Below are 21,311 nucleotides of genomic sequence, written 5' to 3'. Positions count from 1 at the left end.
GGTAGGCCTAGCGCCTGCGACAGGAAACGCCCCAAAGCGCAACGTGGACACAGCCAAATTTTTGAAGGAAAACAGAGGTGTTTTTTGCAAAGTGCCTACCTGTAGATTTTGGCCTGTAGCTCAGCCGCCACCTAGAGAAACCTACCAAACCTGTGCATTTCTGAAAACTAGAGACCTGGGGGAATCCAAGATGGGGTGACTTGTGTGGCTGGGACCAGGTTCTGTTACCAGAATCCTTTGCAAACCTCAAAATTTGGCTAAAAAAACACATGTTCCTCACATTTCTGTGGCAGAAAGTTCTGAAATCTGAGAGGAGCCACAAATTTCCTTCCACCCAGCGTTCCCCCACGTCTCCCGATAAAAATGATACCTCACTTGTGTGGGTAGGCCTAGCGCCCGCAACAGGAAACACCCCAAAGCGCAACGTGGACACATCACAGAAAACAGACCTGTTTTTTAGCAATGTGCCTACCTGTAGATTTTGGCCTGTAGCTCAGCCGCCACCTAGGGAAACCTACCAAACCTGTGCATTTCTGAAAACTAGAGACCTAGGGGAATCCAAGATGGGGTGACTTGTGTGGCTCGGACCAGGTTCTGTTACCCAGAATCCTTTGCAAACCTCAAAATTTGGCTAAAAAAACACATGTTCCTCACATTTCTGTGGCAGAAAGTTCTACAATCTGAGAGGAGCCACAAATTTCCTTCCACCCAGCGTTCCCCCATGTCTCCCGATAAAAATTATACCTCACTTGTGTGGGTAGGCCTAGCGCCCGCGACAGGAAACGCCCCATTAGCGCAACGTGGACACATCACAGAAAATAGACCTGTTTTTAGCAAAGTGCCTACCTGTAGATTTTGGCCTCTAGCTCAGCCGCCACCTAGGGAAACCTACCAAACCTGTGCATTTCTGAAAACTAGAGACCTGGGGGAATCCAAGATGGGTGACTTGTGTGGGCTGGGACCAGGTTCTGTTACCCAGAATCCTTTGCAAACCTCAAAATGTGGCTAAAAAACCACATGTTCCTCACATTTCTGTGGCAGAAAGTTCTGGAATCTGAGAGGAGCCACAAATTTCCTTCCACCCAGCGTTCCCCCACGTCTCCCGATAAAAATGATACCTCACTTGTGTGGGTAGGCCTAGCGCTTGCGACAGGAAATGGCCCCAAAACACAACGTGGATACATCACATTTTTTTCATAGAAAACAGTGCCTACGTGTGGATTTTGGCCTCTAGCTCAGCCGGCACCTGGGGAAACCTAGCAAACCAGCGCATTTTTGAAAACTAGAGACCTAGTGGAATCCAAGATGGGGTGATTTGCGGGGCTCTGACCAGGTTCTGTTACCCAGAATCCTTTGCAAACATCAAAATCTGGCTAAAAAACACTTTTTACTCTCATTTCGGTGACAGAAAGTTCTGGAATCTGAGAGGAGCCACAAATTTCCTTCCACCCAGCGTTCCCCTAAGTCTCTCCATAAAAATGGTACCTCACTTGTGTGGGTAGGCCTAGCGCCCACAAAAGGAAATGGCCCAAAACACAACGTGGACACAACATATTTTTTCACAGAAAACAGAGGTGTTTTTTGCAAAGTGCCTACCTGTGGATTTTGGCCTCTAGCTCAGCCAGCCCCGGGGGGGGGGGAAATGCCCTAAAATAAATTTGACCCCCCCAAACCCCCCCTGCCCAGGTGCGACCCTTGCCTACGGGGTCGCTACCCCTGCGTGACATTGGCGCCAAAAAACAAATTCCCGGTGCCCAGTGGTTTCTGCCCCCTTGGGGGCAGATTGACCTAAAATCAACCAATCTCCCCCCAAGGGGGGCAGAAATGGTCTAAACACAGTTTGCCCCCCAGGGGAGCGACCCTTGCCTGATGGGTCGCTCACCATCTCTAAAAAAACAAACATACAAAAAAAAAAAAACACACAAAAAATATTTGCCCTGGCGCCTAGAGGTTTCTGCCCCCAGGGGGGGCAGAAATGGCCTAAAATAAATTTGCCTCCCCAACCCCACCCCCCCACCAGGAGCGACCCTTGCCTACGGGGTCGCTCCCCCTGCGTAACATTGGCGCCAAAAAACAAATCCCCGGTGCCTAGTGGTTTCTACCCCCTTGGGGCAGATTGACCTAAAATCGACCAATCTGCCCCCAAGGGGGGCAGAAATGGCCTAAAATACATTTGCCCCCCAAACACCCAAGCCCCCCCCCCCCCCGGAGCGACCCTTGCCTACGGGGTCGCTCCCCCTGCGTGACATTGGCGCCAAAAAAACAAATCCCCGGTGCCTAGTGGTTTCTGCCCCCTTGGGGCAGATTGACCTAAAATCGACCAATCTGCCCCCAAGGGGGGCAGAAATGGTCTAAACACAGTTTGCCCCCCAGGGGAGCGACCCTTGTCTGATGGGTCGCTCCCCATCTCTAAAAAAAAAAACCAAACCAATAAAAAAAACACAAAAAAAAAATTTGCCCTGGCGCCTAGACGTTTCTGCCCCCCCTGGAGGTAGATCGGCCTAATACCAATAGGCCGATCTGCCCCCAGGGGGGGCAGAGATGGCCTAAAATAATTTTGCCTCCCCCACCCCTACCCCCCCCGGGGAGCGACCCTTGACTACAAGGTCGCTCCCCTTGTGTGACGGCGCAAAAAAAAGATACCTGGTGCCTAGTGGTTTCTGCCCCCCTTGGGGGCAGATTGACCTAAAATCGGCCGATCTGCCCCCAAAGCGGGCAGAAATGGCCTAAATACATTTTGCCCCTCCAGGGGAGCGACCCTTGTCCAAGGGGGTCGCTCCCCATCTGTAAAACAGAAAAACAAAAAAATCCCTGGTGCCTAGTGGTTTCTGCCCCCCTTGGGGGCAGATCAGCTGAATCAAAAGAGGCTGATCTACCCCCCCCAGGGGGGCAGAAATGGCCTAAAATAATCCCCGCCCCCCCCCCAGGGAGCGACCCTTGCCTAAGGGGTCGCTCCCCTTGCGTGAAATTCACGCAAAAAAAAAACTCCCTGGTGTCTAATGGTTTCTGCCCCCCTTGGGGGCAGATTGGCCTCATCAAAATAGGCCAATCTGCCCCCAAGGGGGGCAGAAATGGCCTAAATATAATTTGCCCCCTAGGGGAGCGACCCTTGCCTAAGGGGTCGCTCCCCACCTAAAAAAATAAGAAAACATCACAAAAAAAAAAAAAAAAAGGTCCCTGGTGCCTAGAGGTTTCTGCCCCCCCTGGGGGCAGATCGGCCTAATAATAGGCCAATCTGCCCCCAGGGGGGGCAGAAAAGGCCTTCCTAAAAAAATGCCCCCCTGGGAGCGACCCTTGCCCAAGGGGTCGCTACCTTTTGCCAATTTCAAGGAAAAAAAAAAAATCCCTGGTGTCTAGTGGGGTTTCAAAAGCCGGATTGCAAGCAATCCGGCTTTTGAAACCTGTGAGAGACTTCAAAGGGAAGGAAATACATTTCCTTCCCTTTGAAGCCTCTCGGGGCCTCCCCCATGGGATTGAAAAAGAAATGCAAAAGCATTTCTTTTTCAATCGCGCTGGAAGCTCTGCTTCCAGCGCGATGGGGGAGACCCTGTGACTAATCAGCGCGCGCTCGCGCGCTGACGTCACAGGGGGGGTTGGGGGGGTCGGGGGTGGGAGGGGAAGGGCTTCCCCTTCCATCCCTGACTTGGGGGGGTGGGGGGGAACCCCACAGAGGGAGCGCTAGCGCTCCCTCTGGGCTCTGTGCACAGGACGTAATGGTTACGTCCTGGGCACAGCAGCACTGTGCCTCAGGACGTAACCATTACGTCCTGGGCACAGAAGGGGTTAAGGGTAAAAATATGTCCTATTTTTATTAAGGTGTTTTGGAATTTTAAACTGTTTCCAGATGTTTTATTTTATTATTGTTTTGTGATGCTTGAATCCTTTACATGCTTAGGGGCATATTTATACTCTACGCTGAATTAGCTTCAATTTTTTTGATGATAATTCAGCGTAAACTTAATTCCACAATTAAATTTTGGCCCTAGATGTCTAGCGCCACAATATTGGAGTTAAAGTCATTTTTTGGATGCATGAACCCACCTTGCGTCAATGAGATGCAGGGTGGGAGTTCCTGCTAAAAAAATAACTCTAAGGCCCTACTGCCTTATTTATCCTCCCATGCAAAAATGGTGCACAGGAGGGAGGCAGGCCTAAATAATGGTGCTAGGCCTGCTTAGCGCCATTATTTGACGTATGGGTCAGGGCAGGCATTAGGGGACCTGTGGGCCCATTTCCATGGTGGAACACCATGGAAATAGTCCACAAGTGCCCTCCTAAGCCCCCAGGGACACCCCCACTCACACCAGAGGGACACCAGTGGAAGGGGACCCTATCCCAGGTAAGTATGGGTAAGTAGAGGTAAGTATTTTGTTTAATTTTCTAAAGTGCCAATGGTGGCCCTGAAATGCCCCCCCCCCATATGTCACTGGGTGTAATGGCCATGCCCAGGGGACCCTTGCCCCCTGTGCTGGCCATTGGGGTGGTGGGCATGACTCCTGTCTTTTATACTCAGGAGTCATGTGGTATGGTAGGTTTTGTGTCAAGAAATAACGCTTTTCTGGTTAGAGTCATTTTTATTGACTCTAACCAGCCTAACGTCATTTTTTAGTGTAAAACCCCCTACTCCCATACCGCCACCCCCACCCGGCTAACGTACATTTTTTTGACGCTAGACCACCCTTGGGCACCGGATTGTATTATTCCATTAATACAATCACCCACATTGCATCTTGAAATGGCGCTAGCAGGCGCTATACTTTTTGACGCAAAACTGCATTGGTTCAGTTTTGCATCAAAAAGTATAAATCAGCGCCTTTGTCTCCTAAGTTAAGTCTTGTTGCTCGTTGCCAAGCTATCACAAGTTGAGCTGGGGTTAATTTATTGAGACCTAACTAAACCTAGTTGGGGTTTGTGGCCTATTGCTAAGTGTAAGTGCTCACCTGCCCTTACCAATAATCCACTTTCCAACAGTCTAGAACTAAGGATGGGTGAAACTTTTTGCCCAGAAGGCAAATATGCATCCCTTTCATCAATGCAGTATGTTCCTTCCCTAGAGTTGTGTACCTCCCTTGCTGAAGACCTGAAATGCATTGTTATGGGCTTCTGGAGCAGTCTAACACCGCCAACCAATTAGGACGCCACATACGTCATTGCAGATTTTGTCATTCAAGTCATCATGGTGGGGTGGTCTGCTGTAAAAAATGCGTTGTCCAAAAAGCGAATGCTTGATACACAGGGAAATGAACAACGTTTTTCCAATCTGCTTACTGAGGTGTAATCATGGACGTCATTTAAGGGTCACCAGGGTGCCGCAGCTGCGACCCCCATCTTGCCATTTGCAACCTCTGTCACTGCCTCTGCGACCTTGGCCTCAGAGGTGGCAAAATCAGTGCCAGGAACACAGGGGTACCTCGTCCTTATGGACGTTGTTTGGAGCTCCACTTCCTTGTTTTCAATTAGTTGTTTTTATTGCACTAATAGTGAATAACATATTATTTACTATTACTGTAATACAAAATGGAGTACAGTTAGCTGGAATATGACTGCTTGGTAGCTGAGGTAAGTAAAAAAACACTTTTAAGTGTATATTGTGAGCACGCTTTCGGGTGAGTGTGTTTATGTGAGAGAAGGTGTGTGCATGAGTAAATGTGTGTTTGTGTAAGCATTTGTGTGTCAGTGAATGTAAAGATGAAGGGCCTCATTCCAACCCTGGCGGTCTATGACCGCCAGGGTGGAGGATGCTGGAAGCACCGCCAACAGAATGGCGGTGCTTCATATGGCATTCCGACCGCGGCCATTCGGAGCCGGCTTCAATGTTGCAGGGGCTTTCCCGCTGGGCTGGCGGGCGCTCTTTTGGAGGCAGCCCGCCGGCCCAGCAGGAAAGTAGGAATGGCCGCCGCGGTCTTTTGACCGCGGAGCGGTCTTTCGGCGGACAGATTTTGGCAGGCGGCGACCGCCGCCCGCCAAAATCAGAATGAGGGCCGAAATGCGGTGCGATGTCCCTTCCGCTACCTCTGGCCTTTTGGTGAATTGACGTCCATGGGTGTAGTTCTGATGACATGCAATGTCTGGTGGACCTGTTTTTCCCACTTTTATTTGGATATACACCTGGTTGTATTCTGCTATTGCGGAAGAATTCTCTCACCTCATAGAGGATGAGACCAGAGTTCAAATTCTGCATGATTTCAAGGGTCTTTATGATGGGTTAATGTAAACTGATATAATGGAGCATGACGTATTATAATTCGGATTTCTGGCATTGTGCTATTTATTTTTTATACATTTCCATGTGTATTTGTCCATATTTATTTTACTTTAATTTTATCGCAATGTATTATTATTATGCATAATTTTTCATCTGGAAAAATGAGATTGCAACTACTATAATGACTCTTTTAAAACTGATAAGTGTATAGACTTACTTTAATGTAGATGGTGTTTTAGTGTTCTAAGTAGTCACAAATATAAAAACATTGCGCACACGTCAAAATTTAGGATTGCAGTTCTAGCACATATGCACATCTGACGCTCTGAAGCTAGTTAAACTTTATTAGAAACTCGTATTCCTTTATGTAACACTCTCAATACTGTTAATGTCCACATCTAGTGCCCTGCTATAATGACTGACATTTTGGGAAAATGCTCAAAATAGTATGTTTCTGTATTCTTCGATTTCTGAAAATAAAGACAGTGAAAGAAATTGCTGTGCATTTCTCTTTCAATGCAAAAATTACTAAAAACATTGAGCCCTGTTTCTATACATGGAACTTTGCAATACGTATGTCCACTAGTACTTGCAATAACCTATTACAGTTAAATTGTGGTGTCACAAAGCCCATTGCCAGACAAACGCAAACAGCATGAAAGGCAGACAACGAAGCAGCACTGCAACTGTTTCTTAAAAAATCAAAGTAGGGATACTGCTTATCAACTGTTCTCTCAGCACAGTTATTAGTAGAAATCAGACATTGATGACAGTAGTTTATTTTTTGCACGGCCAGCGTTCTTTACACATAAATAGGAATCTCTCAGTTTGTTAATCCCCAATCAGAACTACAGGCATTTTTTGACGGTGACATATAATAAAATTGGTGTAATGTCTGTAACAAATGAATTCTACTCATTTAATCCCCGTTTTTATTCTGTTGTCTACCCTTTTTGTGCTTTTACTGTAAGTGAGCATCACTCCCTGATTCCAACTTATTTGCACACAGTTGTAATGATTTTTTCCAGTGTTAAAAAGACATGCCAGGCATAAACGAGTGAAGTCTGATAATGTATCAATTGTTGTGCTATGTATATTACTTCTACTATAAACGCAATTTGTCTTGTCCTTTTAAATGTAGCTGCAGCAGCCGCTGACATGGCATATCACCATATCCGCCCGCCCATTGGATATTCAATTCCAAAACCTATATCATCATTACTTATGAGAGGGTGGAACTCTTGCCCTGAAGTAAGTATACAGCTATGATTTACAAATGTTTAAGGCAATTATTTTTCATATTGTGCACAGCAATACATGTATCTTCAAATGAAGATGTGCAAATGCACACAAATGTTGAGTTAATGCTATGATGCCCTCTGTTAACGTTTTTAAAAGATCTTTGTAATGGTGGTAATCTAGAGGAACGGCAAGGAGGTCACTTCATACTTAATTAATAATGTTTTACAAAAATGTTTTTTAAGGTTAAACTACGCTAACATCTTGGGCATCATTGTTAACCACACACACACACACACACACACACACATACAATTATAGGTGATACTGCACTAAATAAATGAAACGTGGTATATTTACTTCATCTTGTTTTTTTATTACCACTCATGATTCTGAAAGTTCACTTCTACGCAGATTCAGAGAGAAGAATGGAAAATTTGAAGTTTTATTTTCGGGCACATTTCACCAATCACCTCAAAGTGACTCTATAGGACAACTGTGCACATCAGTTTGGTAATAAATGTCTTCATTAACCAGGCCATTTTGCAGATCATGAGGTCTGGGATATGGTAAATTAGCACAGTGAATACCAAATTAAGGTGGGACATCACATTCATTCTAAGTACTTGCGCCGTCCCTCACATTGATAGGGTGAGCACAGACTATTTTATCAAATCAGATTTAGCCATATATATCAAAATACCTAAATTATTCTAGACTATTCATTCAAGGCCCATGTTCCAGTCAAACCTATCTCTGATTTGATGTTTCTATCTTAATGGGTAATTTCCTATTGAGGCAACCATTGTGTGTCTAGTAAGTGATAGTGTCTCCAATTTCGCCTAAATAATTCAATATTCAGAAATTTTAAGAATTGTGAGATTGCCTGAGCGAGACTTTTGCTAGAGTCAATCATGTTGCAGAGGGTAACAAGGATATTGCCTGCGTAGCATAGGGCTATGTGTTTCCCCACCAGTGCCTTAATTCCTGCTATGTCTCTATTGTGGCGAATGGAAACTACTAGCGATTCTAGTACTAAGATGAACAACAATAGGGATTGTGGGCACCCTCTGCTTGGTTCCCTTTTAACCTCAAACTCTGAGGATATGTAGCCATTGCAGTGCACTCCTGATAAGGCATTGGTGTATAGCTAGGTGACTTTAGTTAGGATTTGTTTTACTAGCCATATTCATTCCAGTATCCAAAACAGACAGGGCATACCACCCTATCAAAGCACATTTTTGTACTTGTCATCCTTCTCCTACCAAAGCATGTAGAAAGCTATCTCAGATGGAAAGTGTGGGATTAATACGACACAAAGGCTACTTGGTCACAGTGGATTACAGATGGTAGGACTAGTTTGTCTGTTGGCCAATACCTTGGGTTGTATTTTAGTGTCCATATTATTAAACGATATTGGTCCATAGGTAACATAATCCACTGGGTGTTTATCCTGTTTTAGGGTAAGCTTGTTCTGGGCTTCATTTGACTTTTTCAGATGGATGGTATCTTCCGGTAAATCCCTAAATAATATTAATAATAATGATGATACTTATAAATCGCATAGCTACTCTGAAAAAAAGTATCCCAGCGCTGCATACCAGATTCCCATGTGCTACATTGTCGCAGGAAATACCAGATGAGTTCTGTTTAAACAGCCATGTTTTTATTTTTTCCTAAAAAGAAGCTCCGAGGGGGCATGTCGGATACAAAGCAGTAGTGAATTCCAAAGCTTCTAAGCCAGAAACCAAAAGAACTGCCACTGAGGTGCACTCTTCTGACTTTTGAGACACAAATCCTACTAGCTCCGAGGATCAAAGACTCCTCAGAGGAGTGTAGGGTTGGATGAAAGGATGTGTGTACCAAGGGCTATTGGTTGCCAACGTTTTGTAGAAGTAGCACAAAGCTTTGAACTTGAGCCTCTGCTTCACAGGAAGCCAGTGTAGCTTTGCTAGTGAAGAAACATTTTGGTACAGTGAGTACCAGATGAGCCACCGCATTTTGCACTTGTGGAATTCATATCATCTGCACCTGGGATACTCCGAGTTACAACATGTTGTAGTAGTCCGCCTTTGAAATAATTAGTGCCTGGACCCCGATTTCCTTGCAGTCTCTGGGATCAAGTCCAAGATCCTTTTCAGTGTCTGAAGGATTCCAGTGCCCAGTGTTTTAACTTTGGGATTGGGGCTGGGTAAAGGGCCATACGTTTCTGGACACCAAGAGGCAAACCAGATATTAGGTTCTTTGTCCAGGATCAAGACCTGTTTTCCCTGCATTCAGTTTAAACAATTTTGCTCCATCCATCTGGCAACCTCCTCCAGACATGATCTTAGTGAGATAGATGTACTTGCAGCCTCCCATTGGAGAGAGTGATGAGCAGCTGAGTATTATCCACATAGGTGATTACTGTTAACACATGACGTTCAATAATCTTATCCAGTGGGAACATATAAATGTCAAATATGGTTGGACACAGGTAGGAGCCCTGAGGTGAACCCTCCTGTAGCTTGAACACTTTGGAGTAGCATGGATTTTGACACACATGGAAGGTGTATCCCTGTAAGAAGGAAGGAAGCTACCCACAGTAAAGCCATTTGGCTGACCTTGCATCCCCACAGACGCTCAATGAGCAGCGTGTGTGATATGGTGTTGAGCACCGTACTAAGATCTAGCATCAGGAGAGTGGCAGTCTCTCTTGCATCCAAGATTTGGATTCCAAGGCTAAAATTAGGGCCAACTCCGTACTGTAGGACCAGAGGAACCCCAACTGTGTCATGTGAAGAAGATCGTTGGTCTCAGTACACGAGAAAGCTGATGGTTTAAATTTTTCTATGTGAGTTTAGCCATCAATAGTAGCAATGAGACAGGTCGGTAGTTTTCCAAATATTTTACATAGCAAGGTTTATTGATTTTATAATACTCTGATGGGTACACGTCTTCCCCTGGTTCTTTCTTGTAAAAGAAGTTGTCTATCACTTTGGTGATTTCTTTCTCTGTTACATCTTGGACTAGAAATTGTAGGGCAGATTTAAGGAAAGTGGAGCTGCACCTAGTGCAGCACCACTTTCCTTGCGCCCCTTAGCATCACCCTACTGCCACCATGGGTGTGCCCCATCTAAGATACTGCGCACCATGGCGCAGAGTAGGGTGCAATAGTGTAATTTTTCAGGACGCTATTGAGGTACTCTGCAGTACAAAATATTGGTGCTACTCCTGCAGAGTACATAGGGACCATTAGAAATATTAGAAGCCCCCTTTTAACGCCTGCTTTAAGCAGGCGTTAAAAGTGTTGTAGAAAATATTGCAAGAAAAAGATGTTAGTGCCATTTTTTGGGCCCCCCCCCCGTAATGGGGGAACACCTCCTTTGCATACATTATGACTGGTCAGGCATAATGTAGCGCAAAGGGTTACAGAGTAGTGCAATGCATTTGTAAAAAAAAAATGACGCCAATTTGACGCAAGGCGGCGCTAGTGGCTTATAAATATGCCCCTGTGTTTGATCTAAGATTAGCCTGGATTTTGTCCAAAAAGTGTTCAGAAAGGGTATGCTGGCACTTAGCTTAATAAAAAACATAATATAAATCAATATACAGAATAAGGATGTCTGTGAGGTATAAAACTATGGAACCTTGAGTATTTCTAAGTACTGGGGTAGAGTTGTGAAACTCTTGGAATCTCGATTACATGGCCAGCAAATGCCTTGCCTTCTCACCATTTTTATAGTGTCTTTCTTAAGCTGGAATAGAGCTCTTTTCTCCATTGGAGGGAGGTATATAAAGTATTTAAATCATACTGTGTCCTTAGTATGTGGTAAAGCATGTCTCAGGAAAGCCTATAGGTCTATTGTAGGGTCATCTCTTTCACCTTGATCTGCACACTACATTGTGCTTGTCGGGTTTCCTAGTTATGGTAAACTGAATCACACATTATTTCCTCAAAATTGCATTCCTTACCTGCTGCCCACACAATCTAAAGGTACAGAATTGAGCGTGTTCATTCTCTTCCAGGAATGTGTAGAGGGTCAACTAGGGTCTCATCTTATCTTTCAGTAGTCTATAGCCAGACATGTTGAGTTTCCACTGTCTAACATTAAGTCGACGTCAAGCCACATTTGTACCACATCATGATCCAAGATGTTGTTTGACAATACTATTGCAGTGGAAACTCCGCCCTGGAAGGAAGTTGAAGTGAGGAAGAAGTCTATTCAGGTGCATGAGTTGTATGTGCAGGAGGTGAATTCATCAATCTTAACGAGTCACAGAGAAAAGACTGTCAAGCCTTGATCAGCATGGTGCTGCATCAACGGGAAATCAGATTTATCAGGAAATGGACCCAGGAACATGTTCCAGTTGACCCCTTTAAGTGCTTTTGATTGAGTGTGTTGGAGAAGCATTCTGGCTATGCACCTAAATGTTTCGCATTTAGTAGTTGATGACACATAATTTGATCCTGTTATGAGTATTTTCTTTTGTTGTACTGAGGTTTTGATAAAAATAAAATGACCCTGCATGTCTTGCTAAGTCTTATGAATTCTTATAGGTAGGTCTTTTCTTGTCGATATATCCTCTCCATCCTCTAACATGACCTGAAAGGGGGATCACTGTAATTTACTGTACTGTGTTTGCTAGCATGAGTTATTTTGATTAGAGCTATATCTGAGTTAAGCATAGGGGGATATATAAGGCTCTTCTTTCTTTGATAAAAATGGGTCAGTCCATTTACAATGAGTGAGACTACAGAAAGATTATGCAAAGTATGCATGTCAATATTTAATGATGGCTGCTTTGAGAAATCTGTCCTCCTATTCTCTGAGGAGGCGTCTGGACCACTCACATGTGATAGGTGGGCTGTATTCATGATAATGGTGGTAGGATCATTGTTTGAATGGTCTAGGTAGTACAGGAGAGTGACTAATACTAGAAGTTTCTTATTACTGTCATAAGTATGCAATATCCGAACAGGGACAGTCTAAGCAGTGAAAGTGTATGTGTCACAATTCCGAAGTGGTATGAGTTTTGGTTAGGGGGCCTAGTAGACCTAATTACTGCTGCAGAAGCATCTAACATTTAATTGGGTGGGTACCATTCACTCATAATGTCAGCTTTGTCCTAGGGTTGAAGCTAATTGCATTGTATTATCTATGAAACAGAATGGCTGGGTATTGTAAGATCATGTGAAATTTTATGTGTAAACTTTTGTTATTAACTTGAGCAGGCCATAGCTTGATGTAAGAAGATGGGGAGGAATAGCTGGTCATCCCCAAGTCGGTGCTAGGATTAGCGTCTTAGAGTTTCAATTAGTCTCCCATCCCTATTACAGCTAGGGGTGTGAAAAATCATTATAATTTACTTTTCAGTAATTATGCAACATTTCAGAAAAATGTATTTAAATTCTGAGTAATTATTCAAAATGCAAATTTGTCATTCTGTGCTATATTTTAGCATGAAAGGCATCCAAGCATTAATTTGTGGTGCGAGCAGGCATTAAACAAAAGTACATGAACAACAACCACTCTCAATCAGTTGTTCACGGGCATTGGTGGCAAATCTATTTCAGGAAATGGTTCAGTTCATAGAAATGTTTATTGCCAATGCCATGGGATCTTTAATGAGAATTTCAATGGAAATCGTGATTTGTCCCTCGTAAAATGCTGCTTAGCCAGGTATTTGGATTTCAACCCAGTGGAACACTGTCTGGTCATTTCTCCATGTATGGTTCTGCATGAGTCACTTCCGTTTGGGTTGTAGACTGGGTGAAGTCTTCATGTCTATGGCAGGTGTCTATTTCAGCCTCAACAAGAGTTGACCAGGGTCATCGTATTACATTTTTTTGTTGTCATGAGTTATTTTAATAATTGCTGGATCTCATACATCATAATAGATTGCTTGTTTTTTTTTTAATCAAGGTCTCATGAACGTTTTGCACCGCTGAACAGTTTCACAGTAAAAGTCTTGAGTAATAATAAAATGTTGTTTCCCTTAACCGAAAGGGCCATGAGACGTAACTTCTGTGATGATTTTCCTTGTCTACTTGTGTCTGAAAAAGCATGTAATCACTTGGCACTTGACCTTCTTTGTTTGTGGGATGCCTGGATCGAAGTCTGTGAACTCTGCATCTCTAGTGGTTTGAAGATTAACCCGGTGAGTTCTGGATGAATTGGGTCAAAAAAGTGGCAATGACATTGTCTTCTAGCGTTCAAGGAATGCCTGACAAGTGGAAGTTGTCCCAGCCATTTCTATCCTCTAATTCTGTAATCCTCTTCCTCTTTACTAATGGAGTTGTTCTCAATCAAGAGAGGGTGTGAATTTTACATGGAGTAATTTCTCTTTTGTCTTCTGTAGGTGACTGTTAGAAGAGTCATGTCATCTTCTATCATGGCTATTGAAGTTCTTAGAGCAAATGGCCCCTTCTGGATGTCTTCAAGAGCAGTGTTCTATGGTGTGCCACCTTTTTCAGTGGTCGATTTGGAGGTGTTCATTATTAATGCTTTGGCATGCTTGGATATTTTAACTCTGTGTCCCAGGTGTTCAAAAATTGCACCTCTGCTGATTTTTGAAAATCTAACTTTTTCTGGGTTGTAGCGAAATGAGCTATGAGAGTGCAGTCATCATCAGTTACTCCAAGAGGTAGCGTATATCGCAATGATGAGTTAGATCACTGAAAATTGTTGCTTGTAAAAGGGGGGTTTATGTTTGGTCCCCTCAAACAGTTCTCTGACTAGTCAAGAGATCATTTTTTCAAAAGTTGTAGAGGAGGTTAGAGTTTCAAATGGCACACTGTTATGGAAGTTAGTTCTTGGTTTTTGAAGATTTATACAGGTGTAAAAGTATGCATACAGTCATGTGTTGATATTGCCTTAACTAAGATTGCAATGGAGAAAGTCCAGTTTAAGCAAATGTGTTTACTAATTGAGTTTTGTATGGCATAGAGCTTTATCCTTTCTTTATTGTAATGGTCTGCTCATATATACTTTCTTTGCCTCTCCTTTTTCATGGCAGCTGAGTGGAGAATCTTTTGTAGTCCTCTTTTTATGGCCATGGAGGGTGTACATGGCACTGTAGCTTGGAACCACTTACCCTTTAGATTCCAGTTGTCCGTGCAGCATCTATACATGTGCTTTTTGCATGTCTCACCTCATAGTCTTTGCCCACCCAGCTACTCTGATTCTACATCTCTCTTCAATGGACTTAAGGGCTGGAAATCATTACTCTCACCTTCTGCCCCAAATGAGACCAGACTTTTTCTTCCTTGGGGCACTGGAAATTGCCTCAACCTCCGGGTTACCATGAACCTCTAGAAAGCCACCGCCCTCTTCTCTGACTATTGGCTCCACCCCTCAATTAGGATTCATTTGATGCTAACATTTTAGGACATTCCTGTGGTTTACCGCTACCCCACCATGTATTTCCTCTATTATAGCCAGCTAAAAAAATATAGAAATGCTGTGTGTTGGACTAGGCCCCTTTTGCAGGGTCACCTTTGTTGGCAGTAGGACTCTGTGCAGTTTTTCCCTGTTAATCAATAGTAAAGTGTTTGTTCTCTCATCATAAAATATGGTAAAATTGGCCTACACCTACTCCGCACATTTAATTTACTTGTCAGTCCATAATAAATGCTACTACATGTACCCAGGGCCTGCATAATAAATGCTACTATCAGTCCTGCAGCACTCCTTGTGCTCTCACTAAAGTAGTACTTTAAAAACATGCTCCTGATCTGCCACTACAGCCCATAGTGCAGTTTTGAAGTTCAATTTTGACCTAGCAAAATCAACCCTTTGCCAGGCCTAAACCTTTCTGTTTGAAATGTATGTCACTACTATGGTGGGCCCCAAAAGCTCAGGGTGCATTGTATTTAAAAAGTAGAACATGTGTTCTCAAGATTTATATGTCTTAGACATGAAAAACTTCTAAAATTGTTTTTCACTGACCTATCTTTCCCATTGTTGAACACTGGATTACATTATTACAATTATTTAGTGCTAACTTTGGATTGGGAGCTAATAGAGATATGCTGTTTACACTCAAACGATAGCTGTGGAGGAGCTATACCCAACCCCACTTTTGTCACCACAAGAGATTTTGGAGCCTTGACAGGGAAAGAACTTTTTAGAACCAGATATGGGGTAGGACAGAGAGTTGCCTCACACAAAGACTAGAACTAGGCATTAAATTGGACCTCTAGAAAAACTCGTCTAAACACTCTCGGACCTTTGAAAGTTACAGAAGAAGGAATGCACAGCTGCCAGAGAACATCTCTGCTGCTTGAAGGATTGCCTTGCTATCTGAGAAGGAAGATTGGACCTGCTTGGCTTTATACCAGGCTAGCCAGAGTAAATCTAAGGGTCAGTTGGCTGATCCCCTTTGTATGCTACAGGAACACAACAAGCTTCAGAGGCCCACCTGCAACTTCCCACTTGACCTGCTGCAACTAGCCATGCCTGGACCTCCACCTGGACCTGCCTTAGCCCTGCTGCCCTCTAATGGATTGAGTCCCTGATCCCTAAGCAATGACTCCACTGGTTTTTGATCCTTTGCTGGCATCAGAGTTTACTCCTCCTCAAGAAACTGCAAATATCCTGAAGTTTGAGCTACTTGTGACTGTCAACAGCCCTGTTCATGCCGAAACACTGATGCCCGCAATGACCACCAATAGGAAGTTTTACTGAACCCTGCTCTCCGCACCAACAACGACAATCTGCTGTGACCTGCAATGTGAGACCTGTACATTACGCTATAGCAAGGACAACCTGAATGGATTGTCCTAAAAAATGTGTGACTTTCTCCAGGTTTAGCATGACTAGATGACTGTAAGTGACTTCTATGTGCTATTTTCACTACATATTTTAAAACTGAATATCTCCAGTTCTGCTGATTGGACTTTTGTCATCTGTACATCATTTTATGTGTTAAAACGTACTCTACTTTTCTGAACTGGTTTAGTATTTTTCTTATGTTGTGTTTTCTCTTTATTATTGTTTGTCTGCTGTATAAACATTTACACATTGCCCCTAAGTATAACTTGGCTGCTTTTTGCACATGTTAATTTTGTGGCATTTGTGGTTCACCCTGACAAGGATTGTGGTTGTTGCCTGGGTGAGGTTTCCACCCCCTCAACCACTAACACAATTTGTTACACTATGAGAGACCAAAAATCAGGTGCCAGGTTATTGTGAGTCTAGCCAATGTCTGTGTCCTGTTAATCTTGGTTCCACTTGCCAAAGTATGCCAGAAGTGGTATCAACTTTTATTGTGAGCTGTGGAGACAATGGATGGGGATAGCTGAGAGATCAAGGAAACCTAGAGGCATCACCTTTCTTAAATTACTTATTGTAAATATGTTAGTAGGTTAATTTGCAATTCTCAGGTTGATGTGCACAGAACATTTGTTTTGCGTATTGAAGATTTTCCTTTTTGAAATGTACCAACAAAGCTCCTCTTACCTTTATTTAGAGAGTTTGTCACATCCTCTCACATACAAACTCGACTAACACTTAATATGCAGAAAATATACTTGGAAATTTACAATAGGCAATATACCTTTGAATGTAATTGTCATATCTAAATATGTGATCATGTTTTGTTTGTTGTTTTTGTATATTTTGTATATTGATCATACATCAAGTTGTTCTGGCAGAGCAATAATAAAACACCTAGTGTGATCACAAAAATCCTATATCAATGCATGTTAAAGTACATTTACCATGATCTACCACAACTGATAATAAATATAGTAACTAGTGTTTACTACTTGATAAAGCTATTGTTGCCTTTGATTGTAGTTTCATTGCATGGTAATTATTTTTGATTATTCCAAAATGCATCCAATCTTGCTTTATTTCCGGACATCCAAAGCCCTTAAAATGCATTGTTTGAAATGACAGACACAAATTAGTTAGACAATATAGTATTGGTTATATGCAATTACCTGTATTGCGTACTGTACACATATCTACACTGATAATATACATTGCAACATTTGTATACCACAACTTTGACTGGGAAATAGATCCATCCCAAATAGGATAGGATTGTACATAGTTTCAGTTGATGAAGTGACATCATTGTGCTATGCGTGAAGGGATCACAGAGATGGAATCAGAATTCATTAGTACATATCTTACTGAATGGCTATGTATCTGAAAAACATAGAGTCATCAGCACAGACCAGGTCAGGAACAGAAACTTGATGGCCGACAACAAATTCTAAGGAGTTGATGTCCCAATTGCTTCAAGCAGAAGATACCTACATGATATGGTGAGAACATATTGGATGATGAGAAGCCCCATGATATATAATGGTAAAAAACATAGACTGTGAAATACAAGAATAAAGGATAAACCAGAGGGCAGAAATTGGAAAGAACGAGTGTAGAAGAGGGGAAGTGAAAGCAAAAGACAGTGGACTAATGGTGTGAAGCAGGTGGCATTGTATAGATGTAAAAAGGAGAGAAGTCTCCTGTCCCAGTTCAAGAAATAATTGTACCTGATGTGCCTTCCTTCTTTCATTGCACCAGTGATGCTACCAAGAGAAGGGTTGACAAACAAAAAATAAGTCTTCTCTTCCCTTATCTCTCTTTAGCAGGATAAGGTCAATAACCCTTCTGACTATGAGCACTGAAATCCCTTACAATTCTCAAGCTCTCTTACATGGAAACATCCTGTTGCTGCATTATTTAAATGGTTCCAATAAATAGTAGTCAGTATATCTTTGTTAGACCTTTGCCAGATGATGTCACACAAATTAGTGTTTCAACTACTTTTTAAGGACTTGGAGGATGAGGAGTATACCGCTGATTATTGGAACCAGGCAAAATGAATAAATAAGTGGTATATACATTATACAGTGGGTTGAGGCTGTGCAGATATTTCCAGTTTCTTTCCATGAGCCAGACAATGCTATTAGACATGCAAGGCATGTTTGCCTAAATGAAGCTGTTTATAAGACCTGCACTTGGCCTCCACCAGTCATTTGATGAATCTTGTTCCTGGTGGAGTTTTAAATAGATATTTGGTTTATGACATAATCTTATAAACTCATCAAATCAGCAGTCCCCACTGTTACTGGGCCAGGCTGACAGACTTTGGACATAAGTGAGAATTATTCAAGAGCTGCAAATCAAATCAACTAGTCATCACTGTTTCAATTTCTATCTTTTGTGAGTCAGTAACAGGAGTTGGTGTGAGTTTCAAAGCTTTGTTAAAGTCTCAAAACTTTAAACCTTTATTAGCAGAATCAATATTAAGGGGCATATTTATACTCCGTTTGCGGCAAATTTGCGTCGTTTTTTTCGACGCAAATTCGGCGCAAAACTAACGCCATATTTATACTTTGGCGTTAGACGCGTCTAGCGCCAAAGTATGAGGAAAGAGCGTCATTTTTTTGCGTGAACGCCTTCCTTGCGTTAATGAGATGCAAGGTAGGCGTTCCCGTCCAAAAAAATGACTGCGACACAAATGCGTCGTATTTATACTCCCGGGCAAAAATCACGCCCGGGAGTGGGCGGGGCAAAAAAACCTGCATTTGCGCCTCTTTTTAACACCTGGGTCAGGGCAGGCGTTAAGGGACCTGTGGGCTCAAAATGAGCCCACAGCTGCCCTCCCATGCCCCCAGGGACCCCCCCTGCCACCCTTGCCCACCCCAGGAGGACACCCAAGGATGGAGGGACCCATCCCAGGGACATTCAGGTAAGTTCAGGTAAGTATAATTTTTTTTTTTTTTTAATTTTTTTTTGGGCATAGGGGGGCCTGATTTGTGCCCCCCTACATGCCTCAATGCCCAATGACCATGCCCAGGGGACAGAAGTCCCCTGGGCATGGCCATTGGGCAAGGGGGCATGACTCCTGTCTTTACTAAGACAGGAGTCATGGAAATGGCGTCTGGGCGTCGTTAAAAATGGCGCAAATCGGGTGGAGGCGATTTTTTTGCGTCAACCTGACTTGCACCATTTTAAGACGCCCTAACGCCATTTTCCCCAACGCCGGCGCTGCCTGGTGTACGTGGTTTTTTTCCACGCACACCAGGCAGCGCCAGTCTGCTAGCGCCGGCTATCGCCATTCAATAAATACGGCGCCCGCATGGCGCTTCAGAATGGCGTTAGCCGGCGCTAAACTTTTTGACGCTAAACTGCGTTAGCGCAGTTTAGCGTCAAAAAGTATAAATACGGGCCTAAATTTCAACAGTTCAATCAGATTGATCAAGGCAATCATAAGTAATCAATAAAAGAGCAATGGCATTTAAGCATTTCCCATAAATGAAACAACTCTATTTTAGGATTGTAAAATGAGAGAAATGCATCTTTTAGAACCCACAAAAAGACCTCCAAATTGAGAGGTGAAAGCATCAAGCTTTAGTAAGGAATCTCAAATTAATTAATCAAGGCAGTACTTCCCATAAAGATAGCTTCAAGAAACTAGGTAGAGGCTCAGAGCAGCAGAGTTTCAGGCAGGGAAAATAAAAGGGAGTGTGTCTCTCGGTGAGAAAATTGGGTTATTGGTTGAATGGGGTGTGAGCCCTGGTCAAGCAACAGCCACAATCCCTTGCAGGGTGTACCACAAAAATTCAGTAATTTAACCTGCCCTGGATAACCTGGCACAAAAAGCAGTCAGGCTAAACTTAGAGGCAATGTGTTAAACATTTATGCAGTGCACAAACAACAATACTGTGAAAACCCAATCCAATAAAAATACCAAACCAATTTAGAAAAAAAGAGAGAATTTAAATACATTATTTGACAACAAAACCATAAAAATTCAATTGGTTTAATTAAATTTGAAAAAAAGGCCAATGGAAACTAAGAAGAATGTTTAAAAAATAAGTTCTGATGTCAGATTATTTATCAGGGTTTTTGTGTAATACAAATCACTGTATGTACTGCACAAACACAGGTCCTGATCCCACTGCTGCTACCAATGTGAGAAATTGGGTTGTTGGTTGAATGGGGTGTGAGCCCTGCTCAGGTAAAAGCAACTATTTCTTGCAGGGTGAACCACAAAAGTCAATAATTTAACCTGTGCTTATCCCTGGATAGCTTGGCACAAAAAATACTCAGGCTAAGCTTAGAGGCAATGTGTTAAGTATTTATGCAGCATACAAACAACAATACAGTGAAAACACAACAAAATAAAAATCCCAAACCAATTTAGAAAAATAGAGAAAATGTTTTATTTGATACCAAAACCATTTAAATCCAATTAGTAAAACAAGAGTTTTCAATTTTAAAGTTTAAGGTCCTCAGTTTTGGAAATTGGTCACCTCAACATCTTTAGCACCACAACCAAGGGTACAGGAATGGACGGAGAACTATTGGGGGTTCAAGAATCACTCATGCTGGGTCCAGGTGCAGGTCTAAGATGGTGGGAGCCTGTTATGTCCCTGTGGCTCAGAACAGGAGACCAGCTAAACTAGCCCTTGGAATCATTTTTGAAGTCCTGGGTGAAGGTAGTGATGCAGGGCTCTACAGCATGGCTGGCCTCTGAAAGTTCCAAGCAGGTTCCAGGCAGCAAAGTAGTCTTTCCAGGTACAGCAGCAGTCTGGCAGAGTGCACAGCAGGTCACAGCAGCAGGCAGCCCATTGAGAGTGCTTCTGCAGATCCAATAGTAAACTGAGGAGCAGGTCTGAGAGCCTTGTTCCTAGAAGATGGGTGAGGTTTCCAGAAGTGTTCTCTGAAAATTCAGGAGCTTCCTGCCTTCCCTGCCCTCCCTGCCCTGACTCCTAGATGGCTGCACTAACAATACAGAGTTGCTCAGTCTGTCAACAGAGCTCAGCCCATTAAGCAGCAAAAGGAGCTGTGCTTAATTCCGCCCCCACCCAATCAGTTAATCGCTGATTCAGGCTCTCTGAATCCCACTACTGTGTGACTGTCTG

General features: G+C 43.0%; 1 protein-coding gene across 1 annotated transcript in view; it reads left to right on the top strand.

Annotated features, from left to right (window-relative positions):
• The window catches only part of TNNI3K (TNNI3 interacting kinase), a 2,589,932-nt gene that overhangs the window by 2,144,339 nt on the left and 424,282 nt on the right, over positions 1-21,311 (top strand). Inside the window, exon 21 of the mRNA XM_069232439.1 lies at positions 7,347-7,456. Coding sequence (XP_069088540.1) covers positions 7,347-7,456 — 110 coding nt within the window. The remainder of the gene's footprint in view (positions 1-7,346; positions 7,457-21,311) is intronic.

Source organism: Pleurodeles waltl, chromosome 4_2 (genome assembly GCF_031143425.1).
Source record: "Pleurodeles waltl isolate 20211129_DDA chromosome 4_2, aPleWal1.hap1.20221129, whole genome shotgun sequence".
In the NCBI taxonomy this organism is placed as follows: Eukaryota; Metazoa; Chordata; class Amphibia; order Caudata; family Salamandridae; genus Pleurodeles; species Pleurodeles waltl.
The sequence above is the reverse complement of the archived record's forward strand: the minus strand, read 5'-3'. Positions and strand labels throughout refer to the sequence as shown.